General features: G+C 34.8%; 2 protein-coding genes across 2 annotated transcripts; one reads left to right on the forward strand and one right to left on the reverse strand.

Annotated features, from left to right (window-relative positions):
* Nucleotides 1-5,761: 5,761 nt before the first annotated feature.
* LOC133857814 (ras-related protein Rab7-like) lies at nucleotides 5,762-9,525 on the reverse strand. The gene is made up of 7 exons (XM_062293166.1): nucleotides 9,353-9,525; nucleotides 8,980-9,006; nucleotides 8,761-8,860; nucleotides 7,304-7,450; nucleotides 7,139-7,219; nucleotides 6,638-6,783; nucleotides 5,762-6,080 (listed from the first exon to the last, which is right to left on the reverse strand). Exons 1-7 carry the CDS (start codon nucleotides 9,403-9,405, stop codon nucleotides 6,014-6,016), a joined length of 621 nt encoding a protein of 206 aa, XP_062149150.1. The 5' UTR covers nucleotides 9,406-9,525; the 3' UTR covers nucleotides 5,762-6,013.
* A 2,702-nt stretch (nucleotides 9,526-12,227) lies between these two features.
* Nucleotides 12,228-14,406, forward strand: LOC133857552 (auxin-responsive protein IAA21-like). The gene is made up of 2 exons (XM_062292818.1): nucleotides 12,228-12,481; nucleotides 14,166-14,406. The coding sequence occupies exons 1-2, from the start codon at nucleotides 12,228-12,230 to the stop codon at nucleotides 14,404-14,406; spliced, it is 495 nt and encodes a 164-aa protein (XP_062148802.1).
* The last annotated feature ends 1,237 nt before the right edge of the window (nucleotides 14,407-15,643 follow it).

Here is a 15,643-nt window from a genome sequence, read left to right on the forward strand (position 1 = left end):
ACATGAGCAAAGCCTATGATCGGGTGGTGTGAGACTACCTAGAAGGCATTATGAGGAGGCTTGGCTTTGAGGAGAAATGGATTGAGAAGATCATGATCTGTGTAAGGACCGTTTCTTACTTGGTTTTTATCAATGGAAGGCTTCATGGTAAGATCTTTCCATCAAGAAGAATTAGACAGGGGGATCCTTTGTCTCTTTATCTCTTTCTCTTTTGTGCTAAAGGTTTGAGTTCGTTGATTCAGAAAGAGGCTAAAGGCTTGATAAGTGGGGTGCTTGTTGCAACTAAAGGCATGAAGCTTAGTCACCTTCTTTTTGCTGAGGACAGTTTAGTTTTTTGCAGGGCTAATTCAATAGAATAGAGTAATGTTCATCACTTACTGCGTACTACGAATTAGCCTCTGGACAAAAAGATTAATATAGAGAAGACGGGCATTTGTTTTAGTAGAAATACCAAGCAAGAGTCTATTGATCAAATTTGTGATGTGGTTGGGAATTCGGTTGCTTCTAGTTTTGAAAAGTATTTGGGCCTCCTAGCGTTGGTAGGGAGATCAAAGAAGATGACATTTGTTGGAATTCAGGGCTGTGTCTGCAAGAAGTTAAAAGGCTGGAAAGAAAAATTTCTCTCTCAAGCCGGTAGGGAAGTTCTACTTAAAGTTGTGGTGCAAGCCATACCAACTTATTGTATGAGCATCTTCAGGCTGCCCAAGACTCTCTGCAATAATCTGGGAGCTATTTGGCAACCAAATAGAAAATTTTCAATTCTCATTTCATTTTTCTCAAAAAAATCAAATAAAAAACATTTTAACTTTTTTACACCACATCAATAATTTTTTATTATTATTCAAATAAAAAAACTCACTACAAAATATAATTTTTTCACTTTTTCATAAAACATTCACAAATTTTATATCACATCGATAACTTCTTACTACTATTCAAATAAATATTCCATTTTAGATTTACTTACCAAACAGCTCCCTGAATTCTCTAATGGGGCGCCGGTTCTGGTGGAGTTCTCAACAAAAGGATAAGATCTCTTAGTTAAGGTGGTCCAAGATTCTCTGTGAGGAGTGCTTATCACCTGAGTAAGGAATTAGTGGAGAGAAATGGAGGCCAATGTTCCAAGGAAGAAAAGGACCAAGGGGTGTGGAAGGCTTTATGGTCTTTGGAGGTACCGAATCAAGTTAAGCTGTTTATGTGGAGAGCTTTCCAAAATTTGCTACCTACTAGAGCCGATCTATATAGAAGAAAAGTAGTGAAGGAAGCAAGCTACCCGTGCTGTGGCCAATGTGGTGAAAACGTTCTTCATGTTCTTTGGACTTGTCCTGCGGCACAAGACGTTTGGGGGGGGGGGGGGGGGGGGGGGCAGCAGGTCGGTGTTCCAAAAATGGCATAGTTCACAGTCCAGTTTTAGAAGGCTCTTTGAGGAAGCAATGATGCGATTTAGCTCAGAAAAAATGGACTTAATGGCAGTGGTTGCTCGCAAAATTTGGCTACGATGCAATTCTCTAGTTTTTGATGCCGTATTCCAGAGCCCCAACAAGCTCTATGCTGAAGCTTTTGGCTCTCTTGAAGAGTATAAGAGCAGTAATAAAAATGATGACATACTGGAGGAAGGAAATACAATGGCAGCTCTAGCCTAAAGAATCTTGCATGGAAGCCTCCACCCCCTGGAATTATTAAAGTCAACTGGGATGCCTCCCTGAATAGTAAAGAGGGGTATATTGGAATGGGGATAATAGCTCGGGATTGCAAAGGGCAGATTTTGGGGGCCGGAGTATGGTGAAAAAAGCTGTTGTAGACCCGAAGACTGTTGAGGCCTGCTATGGCAGGCCTTTGGGCTGTCAAATATTGTATAGAAGCAGGTTTTTTTTTTTTTTTTTTTTGAGGTTTTATTGGAAGAGGATGAAGCTCAAGTGATTTCTGAGATAAACCCTAAACCCTTTTTTTGTTGAGAGCATTACTCAAGAGCTAAGCTACTTGCGTTGTGCTTCTTTTGCTTATGTTCATCGGGAGGCTAATATGGCAGCACGTGTTTTAGTAAAGGAAGCATTGAATCATTGATACGTCCCTAGATCCCCTCTTTGTAGGGATCAAGATGTTATTCTTTTTCTGTAGCTTTGTCTACTTAATGAAGATTAGGTGATTCTACTGTTCAAAAAAAAAAAAACTTCCTGTGTTGTGATTTATTTTGTAAAATTATAGATTAATCCAATATGTACGAAGAAGAGAGCTAGCTGGTTAGGAGCTTTGGTAAAATTTCCAATGTTATGCATTTAGGATATTGTGGTAGTTGTCTTTTTTTAAAATACTAAACATTGGAAATGTATATTATTTTTTACACCATAAATATTAACTTCGGGTATTACCTAATTATTATTTATGTTCTTACCTTTGTAGGTTTTGAGCTATTGTGCTCCAGGTATTTGCATTCATCGACGTAAATTTGGATCCCGTAAAAATTATAGAGGAAAGGTAAAATCTTACCTTCATTTGCATTATAGGACAAAACTACTCTTGTGGTACAATTTTGAATAAATTTATTGTGATTTAGGATATAAGGAGTGCCATTATGGGATGGATTCACCAGCGCACAATAGATGATTTCCAGATGATTGAAATCCTGAATAAAGTCGAATGCAAATCCTTGGTAAAGTTGAACATGTCTTTTTTGAATGATCGAGTTTCTTTTTATTGATCTTTATTATTTTCTTTTTCTCTATAAAGATAGACTCTTTGATGAGTTAATACCATGTTATACTTTAGGTTTGCAGGAACATATTGAAGGTAATTGAATCAAATTATAAGCAAAGATGGAAGTCAAAACTCTCCTATGAAAGTAAATATTATTATTATTATTATTATTATTTTAATATTGTTTGAGTGGGTTACAATAACATTAAAGGAGCTCAAGCAAAAATGCATAGTCATTGAGAAGAAACCCGATCTCTATATCTTACAGAGGAAGCATGAAATTTTTTTTTTTTTCCCTTTTCGGTTTAGCATATTGATTTCCAATAATCTTTAATCAAACATAAAAGAAAATATTATGAAATTTTTAACTGTCTCATACTATTATGTTTTCATTGTTATCTAATATCAAGCTTTTATTGTACTTTATGTAGTTGCCACAACCATCTCAAAATGATTTTTGTGTCTGGAGATTTAGAAGATGAACTTAAAAAAGATGGGGTTACTACAAGGTAACTATGCGCTCTCTCTCTTAGCTAGAAATCTAGTTTTACTTCCCTTACGCTAGTTTTTAAAGGCTTTGTGGTTATAATCATGAATCCTTACTTCTAACAGGTTGCGGAAGGAATTGATCTCTAAGGGTCGTACACTTTTTGGGATCTTAAGTTTGGCAATGTAAGTTAAGGAAAAAAAGAAAAAAAAAGAAGGCTGCCCTGGTTTTGCAAGACTATTTCAGGAGATACTCATGTTCTTTGAAGTAAACAGAAGCCTTGATTTATTGTGTTTTAAGAACAAATAACTAATATCCTTGTTTGCTTTACTTGTGACTAGTTATTTAGGATTTCATTGATGAGACTCTGAATATGCTACTTTTAGTTGTCATCTTCAACAACGTTTCACTTGCTTTTAAGATACAGATCACATGAATGATTGCAAAGAACTTCAGCTCAAAAGAAAATTGTAGCATGAAGAGGTTAATTGGTATTATTGGTAGTTTTGCCTATATGAAGAATATATTTTATGCTACAATGGACTAGTAGATTCAACAATTGACATGCCTAACTTCTGTATCTTGTGCGCATAATACAACTTGAGCTTTTGGCCTTATTTGAGAGCAAACTCTAATGAATTTTTTCATTCATAAATACTTCTTTTCCATAAAAATCAAGAGAATGAGAGCTCATTTCCATCTAAAAATAGTTGTTCGGCCACCCCCAAACGGTTGTTAGGAGGTAGTAGTACCACTCCTGATGAGAATAGGGGGTGGAATAATCACCCAAATCATTCTGATGAAAATTGGTGGTAGTTACAATTACCCACGGCGGCTAATTTCGATGGCCAAACCACCATTTAAGGGTGGCCAAACCACCCAAATGAGTGGTTTGGCTACCCCAACAACTACTCATTTTTAAATTTCTTATCACGATATGGGTCGTCCATTTGAAATGAACCGTCCAAATAAAATGTATTGCATGGTGCAATACTAAAGGTGGAACTTGCTTCTGGCTTGGAAGGGCACCCCCCCGCCATAAACTAGTTCCCCAAAAAATTTAAATATTTTGGTTCTGCCCATGTGCAATACCCCAAATATTGTATCAAATCTCAATCCATATCCGCAGTTGGTCATGACATGGTAGTTGAGTCTCAATCCATATCCGCAGTTGGTCATGACATGGTAGTTGAGGTGCTACTTTGATGGGTCTTGCCAAGTTGTTACAAGTGACTAAGTTTAGACGAACCTCACCAGTAAAAAGCTCCCTTGCCTTGTATAACCAACCAAACCATGAAATCGATGCCTAAAATTTGTAAGGCTTAAGCACAAAAGAGCTCTCCTTCCATTTAAGTTTGCCATGGTTTTTACGACGAATATTTGGAATCTTCAAGTTCTATTACTAAGCACTCACTGTGATGACCTTCTTCAATCGGACATGAGACAAGTGTAGACCTTGTAAAGTAATATAAAGTGGGAGTTAGAATTGATAGATGTGATATAAAGTAATAAGAATTTGTATAGAAAAGTGAAAAATAAAAAATTGTATTGTAGTGAATTTTTTTATTTAGATAATAATAAAAAATTATTGATGTGATATAAAGTTGGAATGTATTGAAGTTTGTTATTTTTTGGGATAAATGAGGAAGGGGAATGAGACCTTTACCAAACAGCCCCATTATGTTTCGATCTTTTCATTCAAGTTCTTGGCCTCTTTTCTTTCTTTTACTACATTTTTGGAAATATTTCTACCCATGGCAGCTAAAATACCCCCGGCCTCACCTGTACGTTGTAAAGGACCGTCCTAGTTGAGAACAACAAAGACAACCAACTTCAAGAGAATCTCCCTTAAAAATGACGTTAAGGCCTTCCATTATCGCATGATTTATAGCCCGTCACAAAGCCCTAGCTTCTCCTACCGTTGTATTCCCAAGACGAAAATTTTCTGCCCAACCAAAGAGTTGTTTTCTTGATGAATCACGGCATTAGGTGCGCTCATGGATAAATAAAATAAAGAGATAAAAGACAGTAAGATAAAAATAATAATAATAAAGAAAAAAAAATCTAAGGGATAAATAAAACTTGGGAGGCAACTTTTTCTTGCTTGTCCCCGTTTTGGCTAGAAGAGTTCCTGTGAGTAGAAACATCTAACTGTTTGCTGCCATTTGTGCAATGCGGGTTTCAGGGAAGAAAATGTTGGATATGGGATCTCAGCCCACTCATGATTTATCCATCCATATGCCTAAGCAGATGACTCCACGTCCCATAGGGAGCTCATAGCAGAACTTGATCATGAAATCCCTTTCATCATTCCTTTTTCTCTAATTTGATTAAAAACATGGTAACCAATAAACATGAGCTAAAAAAAAAAAAAGAAGTTAGAATACTATCCATGGACCATTATCATTTTTAACTACTCTCAGTCCTGTGGCATCTATTCCAATGCACAAAATACCCCACAAGAACAACTACACCTAATTTTAATCAGAGAAGATAAGGACACTCTCCAATTGATTAATGATGTCAATCTTTTGTTTAAAGCACTGCACAACCCAGTAATCCAAGAATAAACCAATCAAATTCCTGAGATCAATAAAAAAAACAATTTGATTCTAGAGATGGAACAGAGTACAAGATTCAAACATTGAGTGACGGAAAAGAAACATAAAGAAGCACTATTAAGTTCCGTTTCTTTAAGCGCTTACTCATATACATGGATCCTTGAAGAAACTTCCCTGAATTATTAATGTATGACGACTGGATAAGAGAATGACAGTAGCCTATTTCCATTTGCTTGACTTGTACAACTTAATCAAGATCTCTTCTAGGCTTCTAGCATTCACAACCCGAAGATCTTTGTTGCTGTCGACCCACCACATCAATGGTGTCAGGGAGGTAACTTCATCAACAACAGAGAAAATTGACTATCAGCATATTCCATGACATTGCATTTCCCATTATCAAATGCAGAAAAATTACAGTAAACTTAAGGACTGAAATCAGGCAAGGGTTTGACAAATTCAAACACCCAAGTATTTGGAATTGGTCTATTTCAATCTTAAGGAAGTTCTAAATTCTGAAATGATGCATTACAAATCCAAAGAAAATTCTGACATGAATAAAACTAAGACATTTCCAACATTCGCACCATGACTGTGGTAGAACAAATAGGAGCGCCATATTATATAACCATCCATCAGGAAAGTTGATGCTGACTCTTACAAAAAAACAGGTAAAATTCTTTTAGTAATTCAGTTACTGGAGGTGTTTCAAGGAAGAAGAGCCGAGTGCTTACAAAGTAGATCCACCATACAAATATGTATGGTGGTTCAACTTTCCTTTTCGACCACAAATAGCCATCAATTACAAAAATTAGTAGTCTCAATTGTAATGTAATAGCAGATGCAAAGATTTTAACACTGACAGAGAGTTGAATGCATTTTCAGGAGTACTTACATTTCTTCTTCAGGTTCATTTTTTAGAGCATTTTTGGCTATACACTGGAAAGCAGCTTCTACATTGAAACCTTCTTTTGCAGAAGTTTCAAAGTATGGAATATTTCCTTTAGAGGCACACCATGCTTTTGCCTTCTTCTCAGATACCTGAAAGTAAGAATGAGACTGAGGCGATCACTACTTGATGTTGGAAGGTTTGCACATTGGTGGATATTGGACCAGAATTGTGATTGGCATACTAATGGAAATAGTCATCAATTTTATAAACAAAATAGCTTGACTAAAAATCCATTTTGTGATACTTACATACCCACCATCAACTCATTACACAAATACCTCAAATTAAAAGATTCTACTTTCACATATGAGAAAAAGCACAAAGCAACCTTACATAAAAAGCTTATTTCAAAATACAGTACATAAAATTAGTTCCTAACTAATTAACTTTGGACATCTCAAAATAAAGAAGAAAACTGGGTAAGAAGAAAGGGACTCATCTTACCACCCGACTATTGCCACCATCAATATCTATCTTGTTCCCCAACACAACAAATGGGAAGTTTTCTGGATCAGAAGGGCCGGCCTGAATAAAGCCAAATAGGAAAGTACTCAGTCACTGATACAATTGACGGTGACATTTTTTAAATGCTGATGGTTCAATGATTACCTGAATTAGAAATTCCTGCCTCCAGTTGTTGAGGTCATCAAATGATTTCATGACATTCACATCATAGACTAGAACACAACAGTCTGCCCCCCGGTAAAAAGCCACACCAAGGCTTTGAAACCTTTCCTGCCCAGCCGTATCCCATATCTGAAGTATAGAGGATTACAGAGTGTCAGGCTAAAATGAGAAAGGGAATGTACTTTGGTAAAGAATGGTTCTGAATTTTCTTTCCCAAGGAAAAACAATCTCTAAATATTTCAAGCTTCCACACATTGCAAAAGTAGTGCAACCTCTAATAATGTATTTCCAAATTGAAGTCAACAAAGCAGAGTAAACCAAAAGTTTCTATGCTTTTACCATGAAATTTCTCTAAAAGGTACATCAACTCCATTCTAAGCTTGTTAAAAGACAGTAGTAATAATAAATGGCATGAAGGCTGGACCTCTAAATGATATTCCCAAGTGATTCCAAACATTTATCAAATGCTACAAAATCATGGAAGAGTCATTCTGTTTGTTAGCAAAGCCAAGTAACACATTTTTTCATTTATTCCCGTTGTTGATATGCACAAAATCATTCTAGAAATAAAGGGCTCACACAAGATATGTATTATTTATTTTATGTACTTAGTTATACATATATTTACATATTCATAGCCATACCCACCCCACCCTACCCCACCCAAACAAACATACACATATATGTGTTACACTATGACAGACGTTGTGCAATCAACATTGATCTAAATGCACTTTTTGTATGCATTAGTGAGATTACTTATAGATCATAACCATTCAAATAAATATAGAAATAGCAAAAGTAGACATCTTCAATAATTTGGTTCGTATTACTGGAGCCAAACCATTATTTTCTCACCTGAATTTGATGGTGGATACTGGTGCAAGTAAGGGCAAAAATAAGACATTTTTTACAGTAAAAGAAAAGCAAATAATTCATATTTTCCCTTTGTTATCTCTTGGATAATAATCCTTAACCTATTGAATATCCAAGATTATTAATAAAATCCATTAGTGCTGGTGAAAAAACGTGAACCATGATTAATTGGGTGCCCTCCTATGACATAGTTTTGTGTGTGCATGTGGGTGTGGCGCACATAAAAAGCTCAGATCCTTTCATAACTGCCCACCAAACTCTATTGTGGCATGATCAGCCGTAAGTGCTCAGCCGGAAAAGGGGTATCCAAGTTTCAGGGAGTTTCCTCATAATCATCGAAAGTTAACTCTTTTAAGTTCTTGCTACATGGACATTCATTTGCAATGAACATCATATGCACTTTCGTTAGCAAGGGAATATCATAAATTTAAGCATTTCAACGAGGCAATCAGCTAACTGCTTCTTTTCAATTTTCCTTATCAAAAAAGAAGCAATCAGTTGACTGCTCATAAACTATCATGGTGTAAAAGCCCAATTGATATCTGAGGTTTGAGATCATAAACCTGCAATGTAAATAGCCTGTCCTCATACTGCACTTCTTTTGTCAAGAAATCTGCTCCAATGGTTGCTTTGTATTGATTACTGAACTTGCGATTCACATATCTAAATGATGAGTATAAGGGTAATCACATTACAAAAGTGCAATTACATATGCCTGTGTGTGCGTGATTACACACAGCTGTGATATGTGCTTGTACAAGCAAAACATATGTTGAGGATACTGATTCATCAGAGAAGTCTTCCCAACCCTGCCAAAGTTCATACGGAAGCAGACATTTCATGAAATGAGCATTAGCAAAAGAAAAATCACTCTGATACAACTGAATAGTTATCAAAAGCTCCATTGAATGGAGCAAAATATAGCGTAAACGATTAGCACATGTTTGGTTGCTTAGAAAAATGAAGGGCTTCGTGGAAAAGATTGCATATAGAATCTTATGTATGTCATTCTGTTTGTGAGCTATGAAAAAAAAAAAGCTTCCAATCAATAGAACTGCCGACAATTATTCGACTAAATTCATTAGAATTTCCTATTTCTTATAGAGAAAAGAACAAAAACAAAAAACCAAAAAGGGAAGAAAAAAAAACTCTCACCCGCTGTCACCGAGGATTATGACCTTGAGAAGCATACGCCTCCTAGAAGACATACTTTTGGGATCAAAAGGCCAGGATTTTGTCTGTGAAAATTAGAGTCTCGGACGCCTTTCTATGTGGGAACCAAGAAAATTGATTGTCTAATATGCAACGTGAAGGTTCTCCTTTTATTTTTCCTGAAATAAATAATACATAGACGGACCAAAAAGTCAAATAATCACCGGGGAATTTTACAACTACCAGTCTCTAACACCGGGTCAGAGGCTCAGAGAAGCGCAAATTTCCGAAATGCCACTCGGAATTATAGTAATAGCAACACTAGAAAGCCACACAAACATCACCCAAGCTCATCTACTCACCTCTTGCATTTGTCCACTGGGAGCACGTTGGATGCTCTACGAATATCTTCGAAGATTTCCATTTTGATTGTGCTAAATGGTGGGATTTACTACCCAATGGGAACAAAATGACTAATAAAAAGAAACACGGAAGAAGAATACCCAGCAGCCACGCGGTGGCGGCCAGGACCGCCGGATCCCCATTACGGTGCGGGCACCGCCACATATGCAACACTTTTTAAATTTTCTTAGTTTATAAAAATATTTTCCAATTTTCCAATTTTTATCAATTTCCAATTTTTTTTCAAATGTGACCCCTTCATATCAATTCTCAACTTCTACTTTTTCAGATAAATGCAAATTCAGTCGGTTTGGGTTTGCGATTTCAAAAAGTGCGATTGAAAATCACGATTTTAAAATGTGCGATTAAAAAAAATTAATTTTTAAAAACGCAGTTAAGCGTTTGGCAAAATCGCAGTTTAGCATTGAAAATCACAAATTAATCTTTAAAATTCTGCGTTTTCAAAAAAGCACAATCTTATCTGCAATTTGAAAAAGCAGATTTTCTACATTTTTAAATCGCAATTTTTAAAAACGTAGTTTCCAAACGATTTATTTTCTGCGATTTGGTTTAAAATTGCACTTATTGTCTACGAAATCGCAATTCCAAACGCTCATTGCGATATAAAAAACAATTTAAAAGTCTTCAAAATAAATTAAAATAACAATTTAGTCACTATAGTCAAATTCCGTCAGAATATTTGACGGATTCAATTAGTGTACTACATTATCACCAATAGAATTATGACACATGTCATTATTATTTTTTATTTTTATTTTTTAAAAGAAAAAGAAAGAAAAGAAAAGAAAATGGCTGATAAGTCATCTTAATAAGATGAAAATGTAATTTTTAGCATTAACCTAAGATGCTGGAGTGAGATTATAATGTAGTATATAGCATTATTAATTAAGAATAACGTTTATAATGACTTGGCATAAATCAAGTATTTTGAGCCCTCCAATAGTCGCAGCCAAGTCAGCTTGTAACTTCAAAATTCCTAAGGACAAAAACACTAGATGATTTTGTTTTAAAAGCTTAAAAATAAGCTCTTTTTTTTATTAAAAAAAAAAAAAAAAAAAAAAAACTCGTTTCGACTATAAGAGCTTTGGGCTAATTTGGGTATGAGAATTTTTTGTATTGTTTTTAAAATTATGAATACAGAAGAATAAAAGATTTGAAGTTGTGTTTGGATGGTTTAGAGTAAAAAAAAAAATTGAAAATATATGTTTGAGAATGTAAATTAAATTGGATATAATTGAGAAAAGTAAAAGTAAAAATAAAAAACTTATAAACCTTAAAATGAATGAAAAACGAAAAAAAAAAAAAAAATACAAAAAACAAAAAATAGAAGGGATGGTTTTTCGAACCAGAGCCACCTCCAAAAAACTGTCGGTTGGCCATCCCCAAACACGGGTGGAGCCATTCAAGAGCTTAAGGGGCCTGACTCCCCCCCACCCAAAGCCCCAAGGCTTTTTCAATAAATAAATAAATTTACCTCTATTTTTTTTTTTTAATTTGGCTCCCTCAAATTTTTTTTCTTCAATTTGGCGCCCAAGCCCAAGGCTTTCCAAAAAAAATCTAAAATTTAAAATATTTTTAAAAAAATTACCCTCATTATTTTTTTGCTCCCCAAAATTTTTTCTTCAATTTGACCCTCCAAGTAGCAGATGCTGGCTCTGTCCCTGCCTTGACATGGGGAGTTGTTCACCCACCCTTGGGTTTGAATTTTTTTTTCTTTTGATTGCTTCTTTAAGTTTTTTATTTATTTTTGTTTTTGAGTTGGGTTGGAAAAGTTTGAGTTTGGTGGAAGAAATAGCCAAACATAAATTCAAAAAATAAAAAATAAAAATAGTTAAAAATAAACTTACACTATTTGGTAGTTGTTTTGGAAACAGTTTTTTTTTTTTTTTTTTTTTTTTAAGACAGCAAAACATGTTTTTGTACTGTTGATGTGAGTTTGACAGACTGTTTTAAAACAAAAACACCAAAAGACAAAAATCTTGAAACAACTTATACATATTTCCGAAATCAATTTTCGGTGTTTTCATTTAGTCTTATTTGTTTATCTTTCTCCATTGAGAGAAATATTATACATATACATATACAGACATATAATATATTATATTTAATTATTTACATACTTATTTAAATAGTAGTATATAACATCAATGATAATATATATCATAAATTATTCAATATTCTTATAAACTATTAATTATAACTTATAGCATTATGGCATATACTTCTTACTTATAACATATAACATAAATATATTAATATACTCTTAAAATATAGGGAAAACTTCAATTTTTACCCCCATGAAGTTGTCGCCAATTTGCAATTTTAACACCAATGTTTCAATTTTGTTAATTGCACCCCATTAAGTTTCAAAAAATTTTAATTTAGGGATTCCGTCCAAATCATCCGTATGAATTAACGAAATTTGCCTCATGTGCCGTTCACGTGCCTGTTAGGGATGAAAATTGACCAGAATGCCCTCTACAAAACGACATTGTTTTGTGAAACACCAAAACCAAAATTTCCCTCTACAAAACGATGCCGTTTTCGTACAAAACATCATGGCCCTGTCAGGGAGCAGGTTGTCGGGGAAGACGGCATCAATCGGTTGGCGGCGAGCGGGTCGTCCTTGACGGAGATGGATCGCGCGATGAATGCCAGCGCAGATAGAAATTTTCGAGGCGGGTCGTGTATCGAAGGAATTTTGTCCAGGTCTGGAAGACGATCGAGGCCGTCTTCCCCGACGAGTTTTAAGGCTCGACACACAAACGGTGCCGTTTTGAAGCTTGGAGAAGACTTACAAAACGGCATCGTTTTGTGAACCTTCTCCAAGTTTCAACGCTCCATGGAGGACTATTTCCAAGTGAGGATTAACGGGTTTTCGTCAGTCTAGGGTTTGCGTCGGTCGATTGTTGAAGGAGACAGGGAATGCTAAACGCAGCGTTTTGTTGGGAAAAAAAAAAAAAAAAAATTGTTCAGTGCAAAACACCGCGTTTTGCTGAGAAGAAGAAGGAAGAAAAAAAAACAAACCCTCACAAAATGTTGCGTTTTGATGAGGGTATTTCTGTCTTTTTGTTTGATTTCGTTAAGTCAAACGGTTGATTTAGACGGAAGGGAGTGAATTGAAAATTTCTAAAACTTAATGGGGTGCAATTAACAAAATTAAAACATTGGTGTTAGAATTGCAAATTGGTGACAACTTCATGGGGGTAAATTGAAGTTTTCCCTAAAATATAACATATATAGCATTATATAAATATATATAGCGAAAATGCTTAAGCAATTAAGAAGCAGATTTAATTTCTCACAAGCCAAGATTTACTAAGTAATTCCTCTATTTTAGTGATAAAACAATGACATAAATACAATCTATATACAAATGTTTCAAAATATGAGACTTTATCATATGAGAAAAATATATATTAGCCCCCCAAACTACCACCCTTTCTCCGGATGGCACCCCGAACTACCAACACTTACACTCCGACCCCCCAAACTACCACTTTTTGATTTTTTGGCTCCATCCGTCTATTTATACCATTAATTCTAACAGAAATTGGCCAAAAACCCGAAAATACCTCTCCCTTAACAGTGAGAATTTCAAAGTATAAGAGAGGTATTTTCGGAATTCTGTTTAGAATTGACGTCATAAATGGACGGATGGGGCCAAAAAATCAGAAAGTGGTAGTTTGAGGGGCTAGAATCTAAGCATTGGTAGTTTGGGGGGCTAATATATATTTTTCCCTTATACTATCATATGTGGGGTGTAATGCATCTCAAGTTTCGTGCTAGGTAGCCTCCCCTTTAAATGTATATTAGAGTTGTTGAGAAATGCTCCACAAATTTTCAAGTTTATATTCTTAAATAATTTTTTTTTACTTTGTAGTGAAAAACATCAGAGTCAAAATTTAATGGTAAATTTCATTGCCATGTTAGTAAATAAACATTTGAGTGTGTAAAATTGAGAGTTTGTGTAGCATTTTTTATCTTATTGAAAAAAATTGAGGACATTTTTGTCTTTTTATTGACCTTTGGGGAACATTGACAAATTTTATTTGTTTAGAGGACATTGATTCAATTAATAGTTTGGAAATTGTTATTTCAATTTTATTAGTTTTATTTATGAAAAGGATTTTTTATTTTATATATATATATATTATTAGCTTTCCTTCTTTATCAGACAATTTTATTAGCTTTCCTTCTTTATCAGACAATTCTGTTGTTTCATGCTTGAATGTTGTAAACGTTTCCAAATTGAAATTCTCCAAGTTTACTTTGGATTTCTATACTCTGGTCCTTCACAGGGGAGGTTGAATATTTATTTTCATTTTGAAATCTCTCTCGCATTTTCAGAATAAATACTTATTTCTTTTGGTGTGTTTTTTGCATGTGTTAGGCCACCAATTCGCTCTTTTGGGAAGAATTCAATGGCTTCTCATCCTCCAAAGAGTAATGATGATGCAGAGGGCAAGTTGGGATCCAGATGTCTTTATGTCATTGTCGGTATGGATGGTGCTCCATATCAGAGGAAGATTGATCTCAAAACCTATGGCAGCGATATGAAACTCTCTTCAGCATTGGAAAAGATGTTCAGCTGCTTTACAATTGGTAATCTATCTTTGCAAAGGTTCATGTGATGTGCATCATGTGCTCCTAAAAATTGTTTTTCCTGATTATATAAGTTTAAAGATGCTCTGTTGTTTGAGTTGTAAGAAAAATCTATACGAGATTTTACCTTAGATACCTATATTTTTTTTTTGCAGTTTATTCATTTAGCAAGACTAATACAAGAATGAGCGGCGTTGGGAAATTTGTAAGTATATAATAGTTGGATGACATGTGCAATGCACGTACTTGGTTCTTTGTGTTATGTATCACTATAATTGTTAACATTATAATTTTAATATCGTACATATATTATATTATAGAATAGGTTTAATATCTAGATTATTAACCAACCTACAGGTACATAAAATTGTAATTCCATCAAATGTTTCTTCATTGTAATGCATCATGGACCTTGAAAAATTATGCAGTTCGGAGTAAACCATGTTGCCATGAATAACAAAACTTTTAAAGCATGCATGTATGAATTATCACCATAATATCGTATCTATTTTCATATTAACCTGTATATAAACACTACCAAGAGTATGCCACCATCGAAGAACTAACTTGATCCAACCAAATGTTTAGCAACTATAATTAGCACAAGTTTTCTATTAAGAGTTTCAATTTTTAAGTATTATTATGATCCTTAACATTAAAAATTCAATGTCAAAACTATAAAACTATAAAAATTATGATTTTTGTCTACACCAGGGCAAGTTAAGAACAGATACTCTCCCAATGAAGTGTACCCGAGAGTTTCGTTGTGACAATCCCCTAGTAGACATTAGCGTTGTCACAAAAATGGAGCAACAAAGCAAGCAGAGAAAGAAGAAGCAAAACCAAACACAAATAAATAAATAAAAGCACATATTCTTTAAAACAACCCTTGAAATTGCTTCCCCCAGTGGCAGGGATGGAGTCAGAAGTCCTTATGGGCAGGGGCCAGTGGCAAAAAAAAATTATTGACAGGGGCCAATAAACTAAATTTTTAATTTTTTAGCTTATATTATTTTTTTTTGTTTGAGATTTTTTTTTATTTTTAAGGAAATTGGGGGGGGCCATGGCCCCTGCCAGCCCCCCTCCCTCCGTCTCTGCCCAGTGGAATTCTCTTTGCAGAATGAAATTATATATTTCAAAGCGCGCGCATCAAATGAAGATCCTTACATGACAATATAAAATATGCTTGAAAAGGGTAGGGTACCTAATCTTGGCAACAATGATAGTATCCTTTTAATGCTAAGTGGGTTCAAAACAAATAGCATT

The sequence above is a fragment of the Alnus glutinosa genome, chromosome 14 (genome assembly GCF_958979055.1).
Source record: "Alnus glutinosa chromosome 14, dhAlnGlut1.1, whole genome shotgun sequence".
Lineage (NCBI taxonomy): Eukaryota > Viridiplantae > Streptophyta > Magnoliopsida > Fagales > Betulaceae > Alnus > Alnus glutinosa.

What these genes read in the sequence shown, in the direction of transcription:
- LOC133857814 (XM_062293166.1), bottom strand. Translation starts at nt 9,405, where the DNA reads ATGTCTTCTAGGAGGCGTATGCTTCTCAAGGTCATAATCCTCGGTGAC. An exon ending in ACAGGCTATTTACATTGCAG is followed by an intron (nt 7,451 to 8,760) that starts GTTTATGATCTC and finishes TCTATACTTCAG; the next exon opens with ATATGGGATACGGCTGGGCA. An exon ending in GGCAGGAATTTCTAATTCAG is followed by an intron (nt 7,220 to 7,303) that starts GTAATCATTGAA and finishes GGCTTTATTCAG; the next exon opens with GCCGGCCCTTCTGATCCAGA.
- LOC133857552 (XM_062292818.1), top strand. Translation starts at nt 12,228, where the DNA reads ATGAAAATTGACCAGAATGCCCTCTACAAAACGACATTGTTTTGTGAA. An exon ending in ATCGAAGGAATTTTGTCCAG is followed by an intron (nt 12,482 to 14,165) that starts GTCTGGAAGACG and finishes TGCATGTGTTAG; the next exon opens with GCCACCAATTCGCTCTTTTG.